General features: G+C 54.5%; 2 protein-coding genes and 2 long non-coding RNA genes across 5 annotated transcripts in view; 2 read left to right on the forward strand and 2 right to left on the reverse strand.

Annotated features, from left to right (window-relative positions):
- Positions 1–9040, forward strand: part of Znf335 (zinc finger protein 335) — a 17885-nt gene extending 8845 nt beyond the window's left edge. For both annotated transcript variants that reach the window (XM_040275810.2, XM_040275811.2), the window contains exons 13-27: positions 51–211; positions 667–899; positions 1771–1864; positions 1993–2087; positions 4488–4747; positions 5650–5761; positions 5847–6221; positions 7165–7307; positions 7387–7541; positions 7678–7781; positions 7872–7949; positions 8159–8242; positions 8328–8393; positions 8473–8554; positions 8636–9040. In XM_040275810.2, coding sequence (XP_040131744.1) covers positions 51–211; positions 667–899; positions 1771–1864; positions 1993–2087; positions 4488–4747; positions 5650–5761; positions 5847–6221; positions 7165–7307; positions 7387–7541; positions 7678–7781; positions 7872–7949; positions 8159–8242; positions 8328–8393; positions 8473–8554; positions 8636–8763 — 2170 coding nt within the window. In that variant the 3' untranslated portion in view covers positions 8764–9040. The remainder of the gene's footprint in view (positions 1–50; positions 212–666; positions 900–1770; positions 1865–1992; positions 2088–4487; positions 4748–5649; positions 5762–5846; positions 6222–7164; positions 7308–7386; positions 7542–7677; positions 7782–7871; positions 7950–8158; positions 8243–8327; positions 8394–8472; positions 8555–8635) is intronic.
- On the reverse strand, positions 8967–17757 carry Pcif1 (phosphorylated CTD interacting factor 1). Its single transcript, XM_005325244.5, is given in 16 exon segments — positions 8967–10247; positions 10354–10529; positions 10619–10712; positions 11354–11538; positions 11623–11709; positions 11840–12012; positions 12707–12869; positions 14153–14252; positions 14507–14590; positions 14668–14815; positions 15457–15611; positions 15718–15848; positions 16043–16180; positions 17369–17493; positions 17582–17738; positions 17740–17757. Coding segments are annotated over 16 exon segments (2175 nt in total). The 3' UTR covers positions 8967–10006.
- LOC144378205 (uncharacterized) lies at positions 15168–21726 on the forward strand. The gene is made up of 2 exons (XR_013439881.1): positions 15168–15224; positions 16277–21726. It is a non-coding gene; the product is annotated as an uncharacterized LOC144378205 (long non-coding RNA).
- On the reverse strand, positions 18821–22847 carry LOC144378204 (uncharacterized). Its single transcript, XR_013439880.1, has 2 exons — positions 21394–22847; positions 18821–19219 (listed from the first exon to the last, which is right to left on the reverse strand). It is a non-coding gene; the product is annotated as an uncharacterized LOC144378204 (long non-coding RNA).
- Between the last annotated feature and the right edge of the window lie 1726 nt (positions 22848–24573).

Consider the following 24573-nt stretch of genomic DNA (forward strand, 5'->3'; position numbering starts at 1 on the left):
TGATGGGAGCACCCTTCCCCTTGCTGAGCTTCCCCCTCTTTCCGCCCCAGGTTTAAGTGTGAGTTCTGTGAGTTCGTCTGTGAGGACAAGAAGGCCCTGCTGAACCATCAGCTCTCCCATGTCAGCGACAAGCCCTTCAGATGCAGCTTTTGTCCCTACCGTACCTTCCGGGAGGACTTCCTGCTGTCCCACGTGGCTGTCAAGCACACAGGTCAGGCTGGCACAACCCGCCCCCCCCTCGGTTCCCCATGACCCAGGTCGGAGGCTCCTCTCCGTGGCAGCCCAGCCTGGGAGCACCTGGTCCTCAGGAGTGAACGGGCCTTCCCTGCGCGGCCAGGTCGCACCCGGGCTCTGCAGTGCAGCAGGCAGGCCCGGCGTGGAGAGGCAGTGTTCTGTCCCCTTGGCGCCCAGCCGCTGGTCAGCACGCTGGGGAGCAGAGAAGGAGTTCCCTAGCCAGGTTCGCTTTTCCCTGGGGGTGTGTGGCCATGTGACCTTGGAAACTGTCACTCTCAGGAAGACTGAGTGCAGCGGGTGGCCTGATCCATTGCAGTCCTGGCCACCTCTGTAGAAGCATAGGATGATTTGCTGGGAGTGGCAGCGGAGAGGTCCCGGGTTGGGGACGGTCTCCTGGGGGCAGTGAGGGAGCGCTCCCTGCTGTGCCCGCAGGAGCCAAGCCCTTTGCCTGTGAGTACTGCCACTTCAGCACGCGCCACAAGAAGAACCTGCGCCTGCACGTGCGCTGCCGCCACGCGAGCAGCTTCGAGGAGTGGGGGCGGCGCCACCCCGAGGAGCCCCCCTCCCGCCGCCGCCCCTTCTTCTCCCTGCAGCAGATCGAGGAACTGAAGCAGCAGCACAGTGCAGCCCCTGGGCCACCCCCCGGCTCCCCGGGGCCTCCTGAGGTGAGCAGGTGGCAGTGGAGGGCCACCTCTCCTGACCTCAGTGTCTTCCTTTGCACATTGGGGTTCAGCGGAACAGTCCCTGCCCTTTACACTGTGATAAAGGCCAGCTGGGTCAGGTGTGCCACCTCAGGCTTAGAGCAGGCATGGCTTCCAGTATCCGTGGAGAGAAGGGAAATGCAGGCAGAATTCCAAAGGTCAGGAGTCCAGAACCTGTGTGGCAGCTCCAGAGGAGCGGGCTGTCAGCACTGTCCCTCAGCCTTTCTAGACACACAACTTCCATTTTGCGGTTGCCCATGGTCCAGTATGGTGGTAGAAACACCAGCCTTCTCAGCCACATCCCAGAGAGGAAGCAAGAGGGAGGGATGGGGGGGTAGAAAGGATACCTGCCATCCGCCTTTCTGTCTTTCCCTCGAACTTTACCAGAAGTCCCTGTTTTGGCTGCGTGGCCACACTTTACCTAGCTGTAGGAGGCTGAGAGATGTAGTCTTCAAGCTGATTATGTTCCTCCTGCGGTGAAACTCAGAGTGCTGTTAGCAAGAAAGAAGGGAAGGATGGATTCTGGGTTGGTGGCTCTCCTTCTCTGCCACGTGAGCGCCTGCAGTTGCCCCAGAAAACGTGGAGCACGTGGTGTGCTGGTAGAACACAGGTGCCAGAGGTGGACGGTCCTGGTTCCAGTCCTGGCCCTTCTTAGCCAGTCAGTCTCTGAGCCTCAGTCCATCCGTCTGAGCATTGAACTGGTCAGCATTCTGGAAGAGTGGCTGGAAGGTGAACAAGCCAAGAGAGGTGAAATGCTGACACCTCCGGGGCGCTCGTGAGTGGCGCTTGAATCTGGGCCACCCCCCTCAGGCTCGGTCCTGTCCTCACTCCACAGATCCCCCCGGAGGCAGCACCTTTCCAGGCTCCTGAGACTCCCCCACTTCTCTGTTCTGACACTCTGGGCAGTGCCACCATCATCTACCAGCAAGGTGAGCTCTGGGGGGCTGGGAGCTCCAGGGGGGCAGCGCAGGGTTAGGGTAGTAGTGCTGGTGGGGGACAGCGTGGAGCGGGTGCCGGGTGCCAGCCCTCTCTTAAGCTCAGGTCTCACCTCACCCAGGAGCTGAGGAGTCCACGGCAATGGCCACCCAGACGGCTCTGGATCTGCTGCTGAACATGAGTGCCCAGCGGGAGCTGGGGGGCACAGCCCTGCAGGTGAGCTGCCTGGGCCTCCACCCGCCACCCAGTTGCATTCTGGGTCCTGGAACGGAGAGCAGCAACCCAGGCCTGCCCTGCCCACGGAAGCTCCCAGTTAGTGGGGCACAGGCCCACTGAAATCTGGTGGGCAGACTTGGGGACCTGGCTCACAGCCGGGGGGGCTCTAGGAGACCAAGGAGGGCAGGGGATCTCTCTCCACTCTCCAATTCCTAGTGACCTCTGCCACTCTGAGCAGAGATGATGTTGCCTGTGGCTTCTGGGCCCTATTCTCGTTTGGTTTTCTCCTCACTCTATGGCTACCCTGCTCCTGTGGATGCTCCCTCAGGGTCTGTACAAGCTTCCCCTCTCAACAAGTCCCAAGCCACCTCTTGAGACTGACTCTCGAGACTGCCCAGCTTGGGCCTCTCTTGCACTCCAGTGACTGTGGCGTGTTTGCACCCCACCCTCAGTTCATCGTCCTCATCCTCACCCCTTCCTTCCTCCACCCACTCACTGCCAGGGATCACCCACACTCCTCTCTGCCCCCACACATCTAGGCCACCTCCAAGGCAGAGGGCGTCTGCTAGTGCCTCCTTTGTCCCAGACCCTGGGAAAGATGGAGCATGTGTGTTACAGATGATGAGCTCTAAAAACTTGGAGCAGTAACGTACTGCTGAGCCAGGCAGAGAAGAGAGGGGGTCTGCGAGGAAGGGCTGCCGTGGCCTGGAAATGGTCATGGAACAGAGTCCATGTGTTCAGGGCCATGTAGAAGTTTACGCTCTTACACAGTTGATGGGTTTTGCCCTTGATATGATCCCTAGAAAGACCTACCCCAATCTTCACACTAAGAGCATAGAAACATGCATCTGTATTTCTTTTTAGGGTTTTATTTTTCACACTTGAATCTTTATTCCACCTAGAATTTGGTTCTGGTGTATACAGAAAGGTAGTAGGGGTCTAACTTAATTTTTTCCAAAAGTTGTCTGGCAAGGCATGTTAAAAAACCGTATCACTATGGTTTGAAAGGGCCCCGTTATCATGGGCTGGATTCCACATGTGTGGGTGAGTGTCGGGACTTTCGGTTGTCCTGTTGATTGCTGTTCAGGCGCCTGTCACATGTGTTTTGTTTTCTGATTATAAAAGCATACACTTGGCTCAGGAGGCTGAGACAGGAGGATCGCGAGTTCAAAACCAGCCTTGGCAAAAAGCAGGGTGCTAAACAACTCAGTGAGACCCTGTCTCTAAATAAAATACAAAAAATAGGGCAGGGGATGTGACTCAGTGGTCACATGGCCCTGACTTCAACCCCTGGTGTCCCCCTCCACACACAAAAAAAGTATACATACACTTGGGAAAAAAACACGACTAGGAATTGTCCAGTCTACAAGGTGAAGTCCTTAACACCCTTCCTCCTTCGGATACCAGTTAACAGAGTAAGAACTTCTTTAGGATCTTGCCCATCTACACACACAACCCTAGACGTTCATTTCTTTAAAAAATGGGATCGCACCAGTTATGCTCCTCAGCAGCACCCAGCACCTACGAATCTCGTTTTCCACGTCTCCACGCCATGCTCTTCATTCATCACGTAGATGTTCTGGCAGTTAGTCAGTTCTTTATTGGTTGGGTTTTTTTCTAGTTTTTTCACTAATTCAAGCAGTGCAATCTGATGGAAGCACATTTCATGGTCTTAGATTATAACAGGATTGTAATTGAAGTTGGACTTCTTCATATGTTTGTCAAAGACCATTTTGCTCCTTTCCTGAATCACCTGCTTGTATCCTCTGTCTCTTTTTCTATTATCTTTGATATTACTTTACAAGAACTCTTTTTTAATTCTTCTTTTAATACTGGGGATTGAACCCAGGGTGCTCTACCACTGAGCTACACCCCCAGCCTTTTTTGTTTTTCATTTTGAGACAGAGTCTTGCTGAGTTACTTAGGGCCTTGCTCAGTTGCTGACGGACTGGCTTTGAATTTGTAATCCTCCTACCTCAGCCTTCTGAGCCACTGGGATTACAGGCATGTACCACTACACACACTACTATTGACATTTTGAGCCAGATAATTCTCTGTTGTGGGTACTGTCCTGGGAAGTGTGAGATGTTTAGCAGCTGGCTTCTACCAACTATATTCCAGTGACATCTTACTTTAATTGTGACAAACAAATGTCTTTGGACATTGTCAAATGTCCCCTAGAGAGTACTGTTACTGTCCCATTATTATTAGCTCTTTCCAGGTGCTAAATGGGATTTGGAAAACCAGGGTGTGTTTTAGAAAACTTGGGCTGTGCACACGAGTGGTGGCAGCACCGGATCTGGCCAGAGTGTGGATGAGCCTCGAGGCGCTGAGATAGAGGAGGGTCTTATCAGCTCCTCTGCCAGGCTCTGCCCATCATGCCCAGTCATGCCATTGCAGGTGGCCGTGGTGAAGTCACAGGACGTGGAAGCAGGCTTAGCGTCTTCTGGTGGGCAGCCCTCCCCCGAAGACACCACTCCACAGGTGGTGACCCTCCATGTGGCAGAGCCTGGGGGCAATGTGGCTGCTGAGAGCCAGCTAGGCACTCCTGATCTACAGCAGATCACCTTGGCACCTGGTCCATTTGGTGGAGCTGGCTACAGTGTCATCACAGCACCCACCATGGAGGAGGGGACATCGGCTCCTGGCACACCTTACAGGTGAGATGTGTCTTCTGCAAGGCCCATACCACCTTTTGAAGGTGTGCTGTGGCAGTCAGGTCTGGGCCATCCCACTCACCCTAGGTAGTAGGAAGTCACAGGCTGCTGGAAGATTCTGTCCTTGGGTCAGGAGCTTCCATTCTTTGGCCACTTAGCTGTTCAAGGAACTTGATATCCGGATCTCATCTAGTTCATTCCTGTGAGATCCATGTCTTCCTCCTTTACAAATAACGAAGTAGGCCAGGGAGGTCAAGTAAGTGGACTAAGTCAGACACGTGGGAGTAAGGCTATGAAGCCTGGCCTCTCTAGTTTCTAATCCTAGTGCCCTTTGTGTTCGATGGTCAAGGTGCTGCCCACATTTGAGGTCTAACCTGCACTTGGCTTCCCTGCAGTGAGTGTGAGCAGAGATGTGAACGTGCTTGGGGAACTCCGGCCACTGCGGGAGCCTGTGACAGTGTCCGCAGCCCTGGGCAGGCTGGTTCTGCATCTTCACTGTGCTCTTGGCTGCAGGTCCCAGTTGGCCCTGCCTCCACAGGGACCAGGCTCATGGTGGCAGATCCACCCATTTGTTCCTGCCCAGCCCTCTCCTATCCCACTGGCCAGACTTGGGTCAGACTCCTAGGGCTCTTTGCCTGGCTGCCTCCTGCCCATCAAAGGGACAGAGCCAACCATTTTTTGATCAGTACAGTTTATTGAGCACTTAGTAACCATTTACAGAAGAGACAGCAGAGGCTCAGCTGGCACAGGGCAGAGCCCCAGGGTTCATCCGGTGATGTCCAGGTCATCTGTAATGGCAGTTATCTGAGGAAGGGGTTGATGCTGGCTGCCTGGGAGAGGGGCTTCCTGTGGCCCTCATCCTCACCCAGAACTCCATCTCACCATCCCCTTCTCTGGGCCCTCAGTGAAGAGCCCCCAGGGGAGGCAGCCCAGGCTGTGGTTGTAAGTGACACCCTCAAAGAAGCTGGCACCCACTACATCATGGCTGCTGATGGGACCCAGTTGCACCACATCGAGGTGAGTCTTGCAGTAGCTGGCCCCAATCTCCAGCCCCTCCCAGCCCTTCCCCGGCACCTCATATTGTGCTGTGATCTCTCCATAGTTGACTGCAGATGGCTCCATCTCCTTCCCCAGCTCAGATGCCCTGGCCTCTGGAGCCAAGTGGCCCCTTCTGCAGTGTGGGGGGCTGCCCAGAGATGGTTCCGAGCCACCGTCTCCAGCCAAGACCCTCCGGGTAGGGGACTCCCAGCATTCTGCCTCCCCACCTCCTGCAGCCAGCAAAACCCTGGGCTTGGCAGTGCCCCCCTCCCCACCATCTGCAGCCACTGCAGCATCAAAAAAGTTTTCCTGCAAGATTTGTGCTGAGGCCTTCCCTGGCCGAGCTGAGATGGAGAGTCACAAACGGGCCCATGCTGGGCCAGGCACCTTCAAGTGCCCTGACTGCCCCTTCAGTGCCCGCCAGTGGCCCGAGGTCCGGGTAAGTGCTACCCCACCATGCCTCTGCTGTCATTCATTTGGCCATGAGTTTGTGTAACTGTCCTTTAGTTAAAGGCAACCCCTCGGCAAGGCCCTGGCTCTTAGGAAGCTCAGTATGGTCAGAGGCCAGCCAGACAGCATTCCCAGTGTGAAGCCAGCGTGAGGCCAGGGAGTGCCGCACAGTGCAAGTCAGTGGGGAGGACTGGGGAGTCCTGCTGAGGGGGACGCCACACAAGTGATGGTGGAGCTGGGTCTGGGTGGCACAGGTGTAGAGGGTGACAGGGTGGGTGGGGAGCTTGAGCTTGGCAGCGGGGTGCTGTGCAGGCACACGGGGCAGCTCCCAGGTGCATCTCTTGTTGAACTCTAATCCAGTACTAGAGACTGAACCCAGGGCACCTTACTACTGAGCTATTTCCCAGCCCTTTTTAGTTTTTGAGACAGTGTCTCAGTCACATGGGGCCTAGGTTGCTGAGACTGGTCTCCATCCTCCTGCCTTGGCCTCCCAACTTGCTGGTGTGACAGGTGTGGACCAGGCCCAGCCACACCAACATTAGCCTGAGGATCCCCAGTTTCCAGATCTAGTCGTGCACTGCATCCTGAGCTCACTGAGGGGCTAGGACCTCGAACCCCGCCCCTTCAAATGGGAAGGCTAAGGCCCAGCTAAGCAGGACTAAGCCCTACAATGTCACAGATTCCCTCACGCTGCACCTGTCAGTCACATCCGTATAGAGCCGGGACAGGATTTTCCAAGCGACCTAACGGTGGTGCCTCCGGCCCCTCACTCCAGGGCCGCAGCCGCCCCGTCTTGGTTTGGTGTGTTCTTTCTACCCAGCTCCTCATAGCCTACAGGGTCTGGGTTTCCCTCAGTCCAGTTGCTTCCGAGGACCCAGGGGCTTGTTGCCACCTGTCCTGACCCAGTGGTGCCCTGACTGTCCCTTCCACAGGCCCACATGGCACAGCACTCGAGCTTGCGGCCCCACCAGTGCAGCCAGTGCAGCTTCGCCTCGAAGAACAAGAAGGACCTGCGGCGGCACATGCTGACCCACACCAACGAGAAGCCTTTCTCGTGCCATCTCTGTGGGCAGCGGTGAGGCCAGGTGCGGCTGGGCAGGGGCTGTTGGGCCCGTCTGGCGGATCCACCCTGAGCCTCCTTCCTTCCCATGCAGTTTCAACCGTAACGGGCACCTCAAGTTCCACATCCAGCGGCTGCACAGTCCTGACGGGAGGAAGTCTGGCACCCCAACAGTCCGCACCCCAGCAAGGACCCCCACCCAGACCATCATCCTGAATAGTGACGACGAGACGCTGGCCACGCTGCATAGTGAGTGGCTCCTGAGGCCACAGGGGGGCACCAGGAGGGTCCAGAGACTTGAGCCACTGTCCCAGAATGCATCTCTGGACTGGGATAGTCTCCAGACCCCCAGAACCCCTTGGTGAGCACCTTCCTCTCTACCCAGCTGCCCTCCAGTCCAGTCACGGGGTCCTGGGCCCAGAGAGGCTACAGCAGGCCCTGGGCCAGGAACACATTATTGTGGCCCAGGAACAGACAGTGACCAATCAGGTAAGAGCCAAGGCCAAGGGCCATGCTGGCAGGTCATGGACAGGATGGGGGCAGACAGAGCTGAAGCTAGAGCTGGCTTGGTCTTGGCAGGAGGAAGCCACCTACATCCAAGAGATCACCACAGCAGATGGTCAGACGGTACAGCACCTGGTGACCTCGGACAACCAGGTGAGCTCCTACTCACCCCTCAGTCTTGACCTCTTGCTGTGCCTCCTCACCATGCTCACCCCACCTTGGGAGAGAGCAGTACTTTCCATGCCACTGCTCCCATGGTCCCTGTGTGCAGCTGCCACGGGTTTCCGTGGTTCTCCTGCCTTCCCAGCCGAGCACCTGGTGAGTGAGGCCCTATTATCTGCTTCCTCCCTGCTCCTCTGTAGGTACAGTATATCATCTCTCAGGATGGTGTCCAGCACCTGCTGCCCCAGGAATATGTTGTGGTCCCTGATGGCCACCACATCCAGGTAAGGCCAGGCTGGCATGAGGTGGGTTTGGGAGGAAGGCTGTACAGCCTCCTTCAGGGGGTCACGGTCGGCTTCCTCTCTCCAGGTACAGGAGGGTCAGATCACACACATCCAGTATGAACAAGGAGCCCCGTTCCTCCAGGAGTCCCAGGTGGGGCACTGCAGGACTGGACCAGCTGGGCCTGGAGAACCTGTCCAGGACCACATCTCATCAGTTTCTCCCCCTCCAGATCCAGTATGTGCCTGTATCCCCAGGCCAGCAGCTGGTCACACAGGCTCAGCTTGAGGCTGCAGCCCACTCTGCCGTCACAGGTACAGGGCTGGAGTATGGGGGCTGGGGCCACGCGCAGCTCTGGGGCCTTGGGCTCACCATGCTTTCCCCTCCCCTGGCAGCGGTGGCTGACGCTGCCATGGCCCAAGCCCAGGGCCTGTTTGGCACAGAGGAGGCAGTGCCCGAACACGTGCAACAGCTGCAGCACCAGGGCATCGAGTACGACGTCATCACCCTGGCCGATGACTGAGCCCAAGGGCCCAACGCAGATCATGGATATCGGGGCCAGCTCTCCTGGGGTGGGGGCATACACCTCTCTGTCCCACGTAGGTCTCCAGATACTGGGCAGCCAGCATCCTGTCACCCCCAGAAAGCCAGACCTGTGTTTAGGGGGTTGGGAGGCAGCCGTGGACCCCAGCCAGGACATGCTGGGTGCCCAGCCTGCAGGCAGGCTTTGGGAAAGAAATTTTATTTTTGTTTGGATGGACCCACTGGTCCCTCAGTCTCAATAAAGGGACCAGAGTCCAGCCCTGGCCATCTTATTTTGTCCACTTGCTGCTAACAGTCTGAACCAGACAAGGACGAGGAAGCAGAAGGCAGGCGCCAGGAAGAGCCCACCACAGGTGGGAGAGTGAGGTGGAGGCTACCTGGCCCTGAAGCACAGCTGGCCCTGCCTCTGTAAGTACGGTGGTCCCACCGCAGGGCAGACCCTCGCTGCAGATGCCTCATCTCAGGAGAGGCCCAGCTGGAGGGAGCCTTGCCGAGCACCTCCAGCCTGCTTTCTGCCCTGGGGTCTCTGCTCAGAGGTCCTTAGAGAGTAGGCACCACACCCTGAGGTCTGAGGCAGCTCTCAGGCTGACTAGCTTCTAAGCTTTGACTATAATAAAACATGTAGCTGCCCACTCACAGGGTGGCACCAGAGCCAGCAAGTGGCTTTTGGCCTGGGTACAAGGCATAGCTGTTGGTCATCTCCCAAGAAGTGTCTGGGCAGGCCCAACTATGGAGTTTGGAGCTAAACAGTGCAGGCTCTATGCTCTGGGTTCTTCCAACCTGTTATGCAAGGGACCAGTTGTACCCCTTGATGGGGTGTGAAGGCCCAGGGCATGAGAAGGTGAGCCTGGGTGTGAAAGGGAATTGGTCCCAGAAGTAGCTCCAGGTTCTCAGCCTTCTCTGTCCTCAAGACCCTCACAAGTTCGGGGGCCCGGGGGGGGGGGGTCTGTATTTCCTTTTACAAATGAAACAAGGCGCCAACGGGGGCAGCGTGAGGGGGGCTTTGGGCCTATTTACAAGGGACTTGGAGTGAGTCTGAGGCAGGCAGTGGGGATGGGCAGGGAGGGGGAGCCCTGGCAGAGCCACAAGATTCCTATGTCATTGGCAGCCCAAGTCCTGCTGCCACCCCAGAGGCGGGCCCTGGAATCTGCTCAGCCTCCAGAGGCCCATGTCCCAGCAGTCCATACCAGCACCCCTGGGGCTCCTCCTCCCTGCAGGGTGTGTTAAGTGGGGTGAGGCTCGCGGCTAGGGCCTTGCTCGCGGCCTGAGTCCCGGTCCTTGGCCTCTGAGGAGGAGGAGGAGGAGGAGGAGGAAGAACTGGAGCCATGGTTGCGGCCTGACTGCCGATAGGCTGCGTTTAACTCCTGCAGCCGCTCAGGCGTCGGCCCCCACTTGGCAAAGCCAGGGTCGTTCTGCAGGAACAGCACAGCCGTGTTGTGCAGGGCCTTGTAGTGCATCTCCTCCCTGTGGACAAGGCGGGCAGCTGGTCAGGGTGGGGCTTGCCTAGGCCAGATGAGCCTGGCCTGGCCAGCCATCCCTCCTGGCCCCGCTTTCCCCCTGGGGCACCCACTTCTTGCAGATGTGCTGGGAGCCACTGCGGTACTCATGCTCAAAGGCAGGCAGGACCAGCTGGTGGCGTTTGAAGTGGCTCTGCTCCATGCGGGTGAGCGCTGGTGTGGGGGGTTCTCGCCACTCAGGGATAAACACAATGAAAGACAGGGGCTCTGGTGAGCTCTCCAGCAGTTTCTGTGGGAGGAAGAACAGGGTGGACATCAGAGGCTGCCCTCCAGGTGGCTGGCAATTTTGCCTCTCCCCCAGCAGGGTGATACACCCACCTCGAAGTGAGAGACCATGGCATCCATGAGCTCCTCGCAGAATGGAGGGTTGGCCTCAAAAGAACCGCTCAGTGGGGCAAAGTCCAAGCAAGGCCTAGGGCCAGAGGTGAACATTCAGTCCCATCGGACATACCTGTTACCCCCATACCCCACAGGCAGGCCAGAGGCTAACACTTGCCCTTCGTGTATCTTGGGGCAAGGCATGACCCTGTACACTGAATGGGTGAGAGGACAGAGGCTCAGGCATGTTGAGGTGCCATGGGCTCCACACTAGAGAAGCAGCTGTGCTGAGCTGCAGTTGCCACAGCACAGGGCATACCCAAGGCTCCCTGGCTACTGAGCTGTGGCCTCTTGCTCTTGTGGCCACTTCTTCCCCCTGAACACAGCTGTGTTCTTCCATCAGTGCTCATCCCACCCCATGAATTTACCTGTGAGGGCTCTGAGGTGGACACTGCTCAGAGCTGCCCTCCATGTAGCTAATTCACCCAGAAGCCCCCAGACCAGATGAGGGCATTCACATCCTGCCCACAGAGCCCGAAAAGCTGAGGCTGTCAGAGTTAAGCCTCCTGTCCCGGGTCTCCCAGCTGGTAAGTGATGAAGGCAAGGACTGCCTCCAAGGCTGCCTGACTCCAAAGCCCTAAGACATTAGGAAGCAACGGGCAAGGCAGGCCCCATGCTCTGGCGGCCTGCTTCCTAGGCATGGGCAGAAGGGGCCCAACCACCCCTGGCTCTCACCCGCGGGAGCCAAAGTAGCCATCTGTGTCAGGAAAGGCGGAACAGTACTGGCGGAAGTAGCAGTTGAGGGGTGAGGCAAAGCACTCAAAGCTGACGCCGAACAGTCGGTGAAGAGCCTCAAAGACGTGTACGGGCAGTGATCCCTGCAGGCCAGTCCCCTCGTAGAGGCCCACACCAAACATCATCTGTAGAGTGGCCTCAGTGAGTGTTGGGCTCAGCCTCCCTCCCCCTCCAAGAGGAGCCTTCCCGCTGGGACCCCAAGCCTGTACCTGGTACCGTCGGAGAAGACACCAGACCCTGGGCAGGAACCTCTCGAAGGCGGAGTCGTCAATGCAGCTATAGCGGTAAAGGAGCCACTGCAAGACCAAGGCGTTAACTTCAGCAGTGGCCCACACCCTGGTCACTAGCCGCCTCCTGAGGACTTGGTTAAGATCCCAGGCCCCAACTCATGCCATCAACTAGGGCCCTTCTCCCCTCGGCTCTTACCAGCTTGCTGAAGTAGTTGCGGCTGACCTTGACCATCTCTCCCTTATACCGGATGCAGACCACATTGTTCTCCATGTGCATCTCCACACTGGGCATGGGGGGTGCAGACACAGCCAGCCTCACTGGGTAGCAGTACACCAGGCGGGGCTCCACCTCGGAGGCCTCTGCCTCCTCTGTGGGCAGGGAGAGCAGTGAGGGGCTGTCCTTCCCCCATGGCCTCTGCATCTACTATGTGGCCAAGTGCTTTTCACCGAGGGAGAGAAGTTTCAGTCCATGGATCAATTAATTGTGGCTCAGTTTCAGTAACAGGGAACAAAAAAGCATTTTTAAAAGCTACCAGTTGGCAGAGGAATAAACCGGTGGCCTGTGTCCATGTGCTGTGGATATAGCTACTGATGCAGACCCCACTCGGCATGCCTTGGGGCCTAATGTGCAAGTAGGCTTGGGCCGAAGGTCTTGCTGCTGGGCACGGGTTTGAGAATCACTCTGCCTTCAACATAATAGTTATACTACCTTATTTGGGGACCCCTGGGGTCCAGGTGGTTTATTTGGGCTGCGTTTGAGTACTCAAGATCCTATGGTCAGGTAATATGCCTCAGTCTGGGGAAAGTGAGGCCTGCAGAGAGTGGATAGAGATCCAGTCCACCTCACTGCTTACTGGCCTTTCTCATCGTATCTCCGCATTTCCCCAAGGAGTGCTGAGAGCTCCTAGCCAAAGGGCACAGCAGGCCCTCCCCAAACACTTGGGAGACATGGACTCCCCTAAGCCTGTCCTTGGCCTTGAGGCTCAGCCTTATTTGTTCCTTCAGTCAGGGTGTGGGACAGAGTTGGTGGCATCACAGAGGCTCCCCACTACTTTGCCCCTACCTGAGATGTTATTTTCCTTGAGGATGGCAAGATGCTTCTCTCGGATCCGCTTGACATACTCCAGGGAGATGTGATAGATCTTACTGCAGATGCCTTCCACGGAGTCCTTGGCTGCTGCTGAGACATGGGGACCACACTGCCTCCGCAGGTGTTCCAGGCGGTCCTGGAGAAAACTCCTGATCAAGACACTTGTGGGGGCCAAAGGGCCTCAGTGGGGCTGGCAAGTAACTGCAGGGCTCTTGAATTCCAGCAGTCCTTGCTTTGAAACTGGCTTCACTACTTACTAGCTGTGTCCCTTAGACAAATCCCTCAGGTTCTCTGAATATTACTCCTCAATGGTCAAAAGAACACAAAATACCTTACAGGGCAGTTTGAACATTAAATGTAACCAGGCCCCTGGGATACAACAAGTGTCCAACAAATGCCAGCAGTTTCTGTTGGGTTCCCATGATGACTACAAGGGGAACAGACCAGCCAGGCAGTGGTCCCAGCTCACAGCATCTGTGCTCCATCTATCAGGGCACAGTGATTACAAAACAAGGAGCTTGGTTGGTGTGGATTTAGAAGTTGAGCTTTGAGCTACTTGCAAGGATGACTGCAGGCATTTGTAATTTTGCTGAATCACGCCTGTGAAACTGCAGAGTGAAAATGAGTCACTCCAGCTAGTGAGTACACCTACCTTTGTCACTCTCTACGTGTCAAGTACACAGTTACTATCGTGAAGTGCGAAACCTTGTCTCTTGTGAAAAATGGTCCTGAAAAGAAAGCCCATTGCTAGTGCTGGTGGAGAGGCTTAAGAAGTGAAAGGTTTTGGCCAGAAAACAGAATGGTTCTGGACACATTAAGAGCAGGGAGTTGAATCTGATGGTAGCTTTTAACTGTAATATAAACACACACAAGGAAAAGCAGTTTGTCAATCTGTTTCCAAAAATCCACTTGGGAGATGTTGAACATTCATTAAGTTGGAAAGGCAGCCATATGTGTGTGGCCAAGCCTAAGGTTCTGTTAAGAATGTTAAGGGAGCTGGGCTTGGTGGCACATGCCTGTAATCCCAGCAGCTCGGGAGCCTGAGGCAGAGGACTGCAAATTCAGATCCAGCCTCAGCAATTGAGCGAGGCCCTAAGCAACTTAGTGAGACCCTGTCTCAAAATAAAAAATAAAAAGGGCAGGGGACGTGGCTCAGTGGTTAAGGCCCCTGGGTTCACTCCCCAGTACCAAAAAAAAAAAAAAAAAAAGAAGGGAAGGGATGTCCTTTGGGGAGAAAGCCAGGAGCCTAGACAGATGCCTCCACAGTCGTGAGTCTGGGGACTGGTTATGTCAAGGTCTGCGGTACTGCACAGAACAGGCTGCCACGGGAGCCCTGCCAGCCTGGGTAGGCAGAGTGAGTTTCCTGGAGGGAAGTGGCCAGAGAGCCTTCCCAGTGGCCTCACCCTGGGGTCCACTCACCATGTAGTCCTCCTTGGAGGCTGAGTGGTCTTTCCGAAGCCAGCTAAAAGTATCTTCCACGTTCCACTTGACCACCTTCCTGCTGTCGGGGGATGCGCTCCTGCCAGTCAAGGACGAGAGAAGGCAGGCTCAGCTGGGTGTAGGGCCCAGTCATTCGGGTGTCTGCGCCACCCTCCCCTCCCAATTCCACGTCACTGGTGTCCAAGGAGCTTGGTTGGTGTGGATTTAGAAGTTGAGCATCGGCCCCCAGGCTCACATCGGAGCCCTTGTCTGCCTGTGTGAGCACAGGCCAACTGGCCTGAGACCTCCACTCTGCCCACAGACCCATCCTGTGTGGTGCAGTGACGGCCTCACCTGGACTCAATGAGCCGCCTGGCAGCCTCTGCGTATTTAAAGAGCAGGCGCTTGGCTTCCTCCCGGAACTTGATTCGGGATAACCTGGGTTAGAGGGGGGCAGAATTAGAGCCCTTCTACATGACTGGGCAGCACTGAGCGGTACAGCTGCAGAGATGTACCTGATGGGAATGTCATTCATGATTTCACGAAACATGGAAGGTGACACAACTGGTTCACAGTTGCTCGGCAACAGGGGGTCAGATCCTTTGTCCACCACCTTGCGCTCCAGCATCCAGCGGTTGAAAGACTCCCGTGGAGGCTCAATACCTGAGGGACAGAGAGCTGCTGAGGCTCTGGATTTAGTCAACAGGTTCCACTTTGGGGTGGGCACACAAGAGGCACCACACTGGTCAGTAAACAAGACCTGGGCCCTGTTACTTCAGAAGTTTATTTTCTAGATTTCATTTCCCAAAATATATTCTGAGAATCGCTAGTTTATGGTTATGTCAGTAAGTGTCACATAGGGTTAAAGGGAAGAGAAGGACCTACATTTCAGCAATGTCAAGCAGGTTTATTTATGTAAAAGTTAAAAACTGCAGTTCACTAATAGGACACTTGGTCATTTCACTCACTGGTTTTGACACTTGTGAGATACAGGTATTCTTTTTATGTTCTTTTTCAGGTATGTGAAGAGTTGACAGTGCCTGGCAAATAGTAAGCTCCAGCCACCCTGTAGGTAAGCACTGCTTCTACTCCCTCCTTACAAGTAAGGGAACCACATGTGGAGTGTTGAGAGCTGAGCTTAGAATCAGAAGTAGTGGGTAATGGAACCAGGAGCCCAACAGGTCTGTCCGCTCCATAGCGCACGCTCTGACCAAGCTCCCCGCACCATCCCTAAGACCAGATGGCAAAGCCCTGGCTCTTGCTAAGAGTGGCTGGAAACCAGGGGGCTGGGGCCCAAGGATTACCCTCTCGCTGCTGGCACAACTCCCGATAGTGCTGCCGCAGCTTCAGGATGAGCTGGGAGCGGAACTGCTCCACTTCAGGGTGCGGTGGCAGCACCTCAGAAGGCCCTCGGTGCTTGATGACAGCGTTGGTCTGGATGTCCAGGTCCCAGTACACCCTTGGGGCACACACAGAAGCAATGAAGATGCTCTGCCTGCTGCCACCATATCCCCCAAGCTGACCATTAGCAATGGGCACCCCCAAGCCAATTAGCAGGGACTCACTCAGTGGGTCGAAGGAGAGCTGCTTGCTGTTTATCTTCAGGGGATGCACCCCAAATCTTCAGCGTTGGAGTTCCTGGGACACTGGGGGAGCTGGGCACTGACTGGCCTGTGGGTGTCACAGGAATTTCAATCTAGAGCAAAAGAGAGACAAAGGGACTGGATCAGAAGAGTTAGCAACCAGCTCCAACACTACGTATCTGGTGAGCTGTGTCCTGGGCCCCCCTCCTGACCAGCCTGCCTAAGCCCAACTCTTGCAGGGAGCCTGTTGGCTGCCTGCCTGAGTTGGTCACTTACCAGCCAGGTCCTGAGAGCCCCGGACACTCACCTTGGGCTTCTTCACACCATTGCCGCTTGGCTGCTCTTCCGAGAGCTGCCGCTTTCTGGGCTTGTTCTCAGGCGGGGGGGTTTCCACCAAGCTTGAATCTTGGGGCAGTGGGGTCGCATTCAGCCCCAAAGGGTCCGACTGGTGGAGGGAGACCAGCAGAGTTGCAACCAGGGCCAGGTGCTTCGGAGCCCTAGTACTTCGGACTCTCATGCCCTCCCGCCCTGCTCTACTCAGCGGAGAACACGGAGGCTGGGATGCTGGCGGAGAACACCGGGCTCTGCTCTGGCCCGCTACCCGGAACTGTGTGGCCTTGGGTGAGCTACTTCCCTTCCTAATTTCCTCACCTTCCAAATGGCCACACAGAGCCCCACCTCACACTGGAGATTACTATGTGAATCAGCGAGTCCAACATACAGCATGAGATCGGTGCTTGGTACATTATTTTATTTTACTTAAGAATGAAAGGAATAAAAAAGACTCAGAAATGTTCATATTCAAAAGATCAAGACCCTGTGAGTGGACCTCCTTTGATGACACCAAAAGTATGTGTGGTATGTGAGCATGTCCTGAAATCACAGCAAAGTGTAGTTCCTGCTCTGCCTACTGCTAGCTGTGAGGCATCAGGCTATTTGGTCCCTCTGAACCCCAGCGTCTTCATCTATAAAATGGAGATGCCAGGTGGCTTGCTTGTGTCTAATAAAAGCTGCCCCAGCTGAGGAACCTTAAGCCCATATTCCCCCCAGACAGCCTCTCCCTGCCCTTCCTCAGCACTGTGACATTCAAGTTCTTAGAACACTCTTCTCTCCTCTTACCACTCTCACTTAACTTCACCTTAAATGCTGATTCTCAGAGCGCTTCCTGTACCTTCCCCTTCCCCAGACCAAGTCAGGATCCCTGCCATATGGCTTTTTTCCTTTGGGTGGTGCTGGGGATCACACCCAGGGCCTTGCACATGCTAGGCAAACACCCCTAACCCCCTCTGCTGTATTCTTCACACCATACTTCACACATCTGCACCTGTAATCCTATGGCCCCACTTGAGTGAACTGTGGGGAGACGGCATGTCTATCTTTCTCACACCTATCTCCCTGGCACAGTGCCCAACAGGTAGCCGAACTTTACTGTGCTACTCTATGATAATCATCTGTTTGTCTGTCTGCCCTATTTGAATGTAGGCTCCAGGAGGGCAGGGACTGTATCTGTCTTAACACTGTGTCTGCTGGTGTCAGCACAGGGCTAGGCACTAAGAGATGTTCAGAGTACGCTTGGGGAAGACGACCCATGTGCCAGAGGCTGTTGAGACCCCTGGGCTAGGCTGGCACTCACAATCACATCATGCTGGCCCAGCACGGGCATCTCCCACAGGGACTGGTTGGTGAATCGGTTGAAGTAGTAGGGACGGTTCTCCCTCCGGCTCCAGCACTTCTCCCAGCCCGCATGCACCAACTCCTCTGCAAACAAGCGCAGAACCCACTAAGGTCATGGCTGCCCTCGGAGGACCCTTTCGACCCCACTGCCCACCACTGCCCCTGCCAGTACCTGGGAGGTCCTGTACCAGGCGGACTGGCTTTGGAGAGCAGGGCTGGCTCTGGGTGGAGGTGCCTGGGGAGTGACTCAGCAGAGATGCTTCTTCCCGGGGGCTGCCGTGATTCTCATTGGCCATCTCAGCACCCACACGGGACCTGCCACACAGAGGACCAAAGAGTCAGCTCCATCTCGCCCTCCAATTACAACCAAGGGCCCTGGTGACCACCTGCAGATGCGCTGAAATCTAACCCAGTCCTGCCCTGGAAGGCCAGTGTGGTACTTCAGAAGGAGCCTTGGGACCTAGGCTGCAGTTCCCTCAACTATAATTAGGTGCCCTTCTGCTGCTCCCCTGCCCCAAACGACCTTCCCCTCATTCTCTGCCTGGCTTGCCCCTAGGCTCACATCCTCCAACAACCCTTCCTGACTGCCCCCTCCCAGACTAGACGGTCAGGGCCCTCCGCAGCGCCATGAGCACCGGTGCTGAGTGCTCAGATGGTTTGGTGTAAACTGGATTATCTCCTCATTATAGATTTTTAACCCTTCCAGGAACAGGAATTCATGCCAATGTATCTCTCTCCAGAGCTCAACATAGTACCTGGACCCAAAAGGAGCTCTATTAATTCTGTAAACATTTACAAATCAAGACTGGCAAACAAGACAGAACAGTGTCTGCCCTTGAGAAGCTATTTCTACAAGAAAGAATGGGAGCCCCTACTCTTGAGAGGATTTTTACCACTCACATCCAGTAGAAGATATATAAGTAAACCAAAGCACAGCTGGGGAAGGAGCATGGGATCTAATTGGTCACCTCGTTTTACACTACAGGGCAGGAAGCAATCTGTTGCTAACAGAACCAGTGCAACCAAAAAAGACTACCTAATTCAACTCTTCAGAATCCCCAAGTGAAAACTAGCATTCAGTACTAGCAAGGAGGCCAGTTCCTTCAATTTGTATTCCCTACCAGCCCCACCCGAAGTACACCCAGCACAAGCTTTGATGACCAAAGTCTTTCTGGCCAGGGATTGTTATATCCCTAGGGGGCCAACCAAGATCAAATTGTTGATGCTGGAGTTGTTTTCAATATGTCACAATACCCACAAGAAATCAAACCTTTGCCCACAATAAGACCACAAAAGCAGATTTAAACATTCATTATCTTTGCATGTTGAAATTTTACGAACTCATTGTGGCCACACTGATTAGCTCATGCTGATCAGGAGCTCTGGTTGGCTGTTGACGACATCATAGCAATCACTGGGACACTGATTTTATTGTACACTTAGTCATAGTCATCTTTGTTAATTTGGAAAGGGAAAAGTCAATGATTACTTCATCAGTACAGTTTGGCAGATAAAATGCAGGGGCACAGGATATATATACAACGAAAGAGTGCCTTGACAACAAAAGGGTTTGGAACTGTTCCTTGGGGGCTGAGCCCATAGGTTCCAAGGCTGAATGAGGTCCCCTTTCTCTCACCCTCTGGGGTCTGCAATGCTAGCATGAGAGGGTTTTCTTCTGCAGCTGGACTGACCCCCACGTCACAAGGTCCCACAGAGAATGGGGAAGGCCTGCAGCAGAGGAAGGCTCAGCACAGGTGAACTGGTCAGCAGTGGAGTGGACAGGGGCTCAAGCAACTCCTTGTATCAGCAACTGGAGAGCAAACAAAAAAAGACAGTCACTGACCTGTAAAATGTTGCAGGGAGAGAACAATAGGGACAATGACAAAGAGCAAGTTGGGAGACTAAGACAGGGCAGGCAGTAGACAAACCCAGCCTGGAATTTTTAACACATACACATTTTTTGAGATGGGGTCTCTAAGTTGCCCAGGCTGGCCTCAGGGAATCTGGAAACTCAGGAAATGAAAATGGTATTTCTCCAGTCTTCCAACCAAAAGGTTTACTGAGTAGGTTTTTGCCCCGCATGGTTGCACCAGGACCATGTTCGAGAGGACCCAAAGCTTGGTTGAGCAAGGGCTCTACCAGCCCAGAATTTTTCAAATCTATATAACCAGATGTGGTAGTGCACACCTGTCATCCTAGCAACTCCAGAGGCTAAGGCAGGAGGACCACAAATTCCAGGTAGCCTGGACAACTTAGCCAGACCCTGTCTCAAAATAAAAAGGGTTGTGACCGTACCTCCGCGGTAAAGTGTCCCAATCCCCAGTACTGCCCAAGGGGGTGAGGGCAAGAAGAGGAAGATAAAAAATATCATGTATCTATATGTATATATACACATGTTTTTGTTGTTTTGAACACAGCATATTGCTCTGTTGCCCATGCTGGTCTTGAATTCCTTGCCTCAAGCCATCCTCCTGCCTCAGCCTCCCCTGTGGTAGAGAATACAGGCCACACCATTGGTCCAGCTTTTAATAATTTTTAAACAAAGGGCCTACGATTTCATTTTGCATACTGGGACCCACTAAATAAAGAATCCTTAGCCCAAAGAAAAAAATGTACACACATACATATCAGAGATCTGAGAGCACCAGGCCAAGCCATCCACACTGAAAGAAAGACACACTTCTCTGAATGTCTTTTAAAAAATTAAAACATAAACACATTATATAACACATCTCGTTCATCTTTATTGAAAAATATTTTTCCCAAGAAACGTCCTGTCATACAGATGCACCAGGTAGAAGCACTTTTTAGATGAGATGGCACAGTTTAGCTTGAGGCCAAATGAGGACACTGCAGTATTTTCAAAACTGTGCATCAGAATCATTTGAGGCTTTTAAAAGAAAATACCTCAGATTCCTCTATCTCACTCCACATCTTAAGAGCCAGAAACGGCGAGAGGAGGTTCGAGAGAATTTATAATTTTTACACGCATTCCGGTAGAACTGGGACTCTGGATGACTTTATACCATGGAAATATTTACCAATTTAAATTCTCTAAAGGGGGGGTGCAGCTTGGTGCAGAGCGCTTACTTGGCATACTTGAGTCCTTGGGTTCGAAAAATTAATAATTTTAAGAATGAATAAATTCGCTGAGATTGGGGTGCAACAAGTCTGTGGCCTTACTGCTGATACAAGTACCAGCTTTGGGTCGCACACAGTTCCAGGCCCTGCTGCCGCTTCCCGGCTTCTACACTGGCACCGCTCAACCTCTCCGCGCAGCGCCTAACCCCTCGTGCACTCCCGCACGAGAAGCTGTCCTTGTCAACTGCTCATTCCGCAGGTGGCCCCCCGACCCTCACGCGTACCGCAGTTCAACAAGCGCAGCGGAGCCTAAGGACAAACAACTGTATCTGCGCAACCCGAGGAACCCACTAGAAGGAAGAGTCCGATTCCGGGATTGGAGGAAGGCGAGGCGGGAGCATCTCAGTAGTGTACCAATCAGAACTTTCCGGCCCAGAAAGGAGGAGCCACAGGACTTGCAAAGTACGCAGGCGCGAGGACGCGCGAAGGCGGGGCAGGACGAGGCCCAGCGCGCGTGCACCTGCCCTTCTCCCAACCCCAGCGGGGGCGGGTTGTTTGGCGCGCGCGCGCCGGCCCATCTCCCGGGCTCCGCCCCCCGCCCCGCCGCGCGCTCCCGCCCCCGGGCTGAGGCGACTCAGAGTCGGAGCCCGACACAAAGGCGGTGGCGGCGGCAGCAGCGGAGGGGCCCTGGAGGCCGCTCCGCCCGCGCTCTCCGGGCCCACCTTCCTCACTCAGGCCACCGGCCCGGCTGCCTACCCGCGGGTCTAAGATGGCGGCGGCGAAAGAGTCCAGGCCAGCGGCAGCCCTGAGCGGAAAGCGCCGGAAAGGCCACCGCTGCCCGGCTTCGGATTCCTGGACCCTGGCGCGGCTCGCGGCGAGACCATGGCTTCCTGGAGTTCTTACCTGCCCGGAGCGGACTTGAAGAGATGCGGCTACACGTTCTGCTCGACCTCCCGTTTTGCCGCCTCCGCCTCGCCCTCCCCAGCGCCGCTGCCGCCATCTTGTGTCCCGGGCCGGGACTCCGCGCTGCGCATGCGCTGGTACCGCCTCTGAGGGACCTCGCCACGACTGTGCCGCCATCTTGAGTGTGGCGGGGCTGTCTGGCTCTCTAGAACTTGCTTGTTTCTGACCCCCTCCCCTTCCTCCCGTCCTTCTCTGCTGTCCCAAGCGTTTTTGAGGAGAGGAAAACAGCTTTGCTCCCCCCGGGTTGTGAACAGCGAGAAATGAATTCACCAACGTCCTTGCCTCAGTTTCCCCCGAGAGTACACCTGCAGGGTCCAGAGGACCCAATTGGGCACGCCAGGGGACTCGGGGCCGATTTGGAATCTTCTGGGGGCTCGGGCTCAGACGCCAACTCGGGGGCGGAGTCCCGGTGACGTAGGCTTAACGTAGTGGGCACCTGGGTCCTAGCCTCCGCGGGTCTGTGCTGCCTCAAGCCAGCCTCTTGCCCTCTCTGGACCAGCGTCGCGTAGGGTTCCAGTGTGTGTTCCATCCCTGCCCCCATGTCCAGGCTGTGTGCGAGAGACCCTCCCGTGAGCGCCTGCACGAGTTGTAAGTGCTCGGAGTAGAAGACACTTAGCCGTGGGGCGGTGGAGGAGTGCTTGGGGGCGCTGAGGATGAAGGCGGCTTGGGCAGAGTTAGAAAATTAAATACTAAGTGCATCAGAGAGGCTTTCCAGCACCTACGTATCGGTGGCCATTAGAGCTCGTGGGCCACGCATGAGCGAGGCCCTGGGTACTGTCCCCAGCGCCGCAGAAACCCGATGGCAAGCCTCGCTGAGGCCTCAGAGCCTAGCGAGAGATTGGCAGTTGTTGGGCGCCCCCTGCCAGCCTTCCGTGGGGGTTGGCGAGCTTCCTGGGATAGGCACCCTTCCGTCTGGTCTGCCAGGGAGCCCCCTGCCCCGCAGCTTGGGAGGCATGCCTGCAGATGAGGGCTGTCAAAAGCCACTAAGAACCAGCATCTCAGCAGTCTGGGTTCAGATTCAAGATACATGACCTGAAGAATTTAACCTCTTTAGACTTTCGCTTCCTCAATACAACGTAACAAACTCACCCACCTCCTAAAGGGTTGGAGAGGGTCAACTGAGGTGATGCAGCTGATGTACTCAGCACAGCACCTTACGCTTAGTGCTTAATAAATGTTAGCTGAAGTCGGCTCACAGGTTTGCGAGGCCTGCTCCATGTAGATTCGCGCCCTCCAGAAACAAGAACGAGCCAGCTTCATAGGCACCGCAGTGCAGCAGTCCTGTCCTCTCACCTTTTGATGGAAGACTAGGAAGCCAGACACCTGGGCTCTCTCTCACCAAATGGCATGCCTTGCCTGGGACATGGAGTTAGTCACTCTAAAGAGTGCCCAAATCTACAAGCTCACTAGTAGTTCATTTTTACACTAAAGTGTAAGAACCATGTAGTGATTGTTATCTGTTCTCATTCATTATTGATTGGTAGCCAAGGCACCAAACTTCCCGAGTACCTGTTCCAGCTTTACCAGGAGTTCTGGGTAGGAATGACAGCCTAGACTCTGCCCATGAAGAAACTGAGGCTAGGGCAGGTCAGGGATGAACAACCATGAAGTAACAGGACTGTAATATTCTCAGAATCAGAACCTTAACCCTCCCTGGTTTGCCTCTTCTGTGGGGAATGGAGTCCCAACTCCTGGGAGGTGACTCATCTGACTTCACCAGCTGCCATGGACCTACCACTTCAGTGTCTTCCAGGTTACTTCTAACCAGAGTGTTCAGCTCGGCTCTTCATGTTTCTGGGTTTTTGTGGTCCTGGGGCTGGAACTCAGGACCCTGTCCTTGCTCTTCACCTTTATCTGCCTCCCCTTTTGATGTATTTCTATCTCTTTCCTCTATTCATTTTTTTTTTTTAAAGAGAGTGAGAGAGGAGAGAGAGAGAGAATTTTTAATATTTATTTCTTAGTTCTCGGCGGACACAAAATCTTTGTTGGTATGTGGTGCTGGGAATCGAACCTGGGCTGCAGGCATGCCAGGCGAGCGCGCTACCGCCTGAGCCACATTCCCAGCCCTCTATTCATTTTTTTTAAAGATAGAATTTTTTTTTTTTTTAAAGAGAGAGAGAAATTTTTAAATATTTTTTAGTTCTCGGCGGAGACAACATCTTTGTATGTGGTGCTGAGGATCCAGCCCAGGCCGCACGCATGCCAGGTGAGCGCACTACCACTTGAGCCACATCCCCAGCCCGATAGAATTTTTTTAATATTTATTTTTTAGTTTTCATCAGACACAACATCTTTGTTTGTATGTGGTGCTTAGGATCGAACCCTGGTCGCACGCATGCCAGGCGAGCACGCTACCGCTTGAGCCACATCCCCAGCCCCCCTCTATTCATTTTTCACAGTCAAAATCAGCCTTCTCCCTCCATCTTCCTTTCCACTACTTTAGAGGGAGCCTCTGCCAGGAGCGGTGGCGCATGCGTGTAATCCCAGGGGCTCCGGAGGCTGAGGCCAGGAGGATCCCGGGTTCAGAGTCAGCCTCAGCAAAAGCAAGGCTCTAAGCAACTCAGTGAAACCTTGTCTCTAAATAAAATACAAAATAGGGCTGGGGATGTGGCTCAGTGGTCCAGTGCCCTTGAGTTCAATTCCCCACCCCCAAAAAGAGGGAGCCTCATTCCTTTTTAAACCTTTTATTAAGAATAGCACATGTATCAGTTGGTAGAGTGCTTGCGACACAAGTACAAGGCCCTGGGTTCAATCCCCAGCACTGCCAAAAAAAAAAAAAAGAATAGCACACATGGGGGGGCTGGGTTGTGCTCAGTGGGAGAGCACTCCCAGCCCGTGCAAGGCCCTGGGTTCTTCAATCCTCAGCATCACATAAAAATAAAATAAAGGTATTTTGTCCAACTACAACTAAAAAAAATTTTTAAAAAAGAATAACACACATAATCTGGGGGTTGTGGCTCAGTGGTAGAGCACTCAAGTGGCATGTGTGAGGCACTGGGTTTGATCCTCAGCACCACATAAAAATAAATGTACTGTGTCCATCTATAACTAAAGAATTAAAAAAGAATAGCACATATAGGCTGGGGTTGTGGTTCAATGGTAGAGTGCTCGCCTGGCATG

This window comes from Ictidomys tridecemlineatus, chromosome 5, assembly GCF_052094955.1.
Source record: "Ictidomys tridecemlineatus isolate mIctTri1 chromosome 5, mIctTri1.hap1, whole genome shotgun sequence".
Taxonomy (NCBI): domain Eukaryota; kingdom Metazoa; phylum Chordata; class Mammalia; order Rodentia; family Sciuridae; genus Ictidomys; species Ictidomys tridecemlineatus.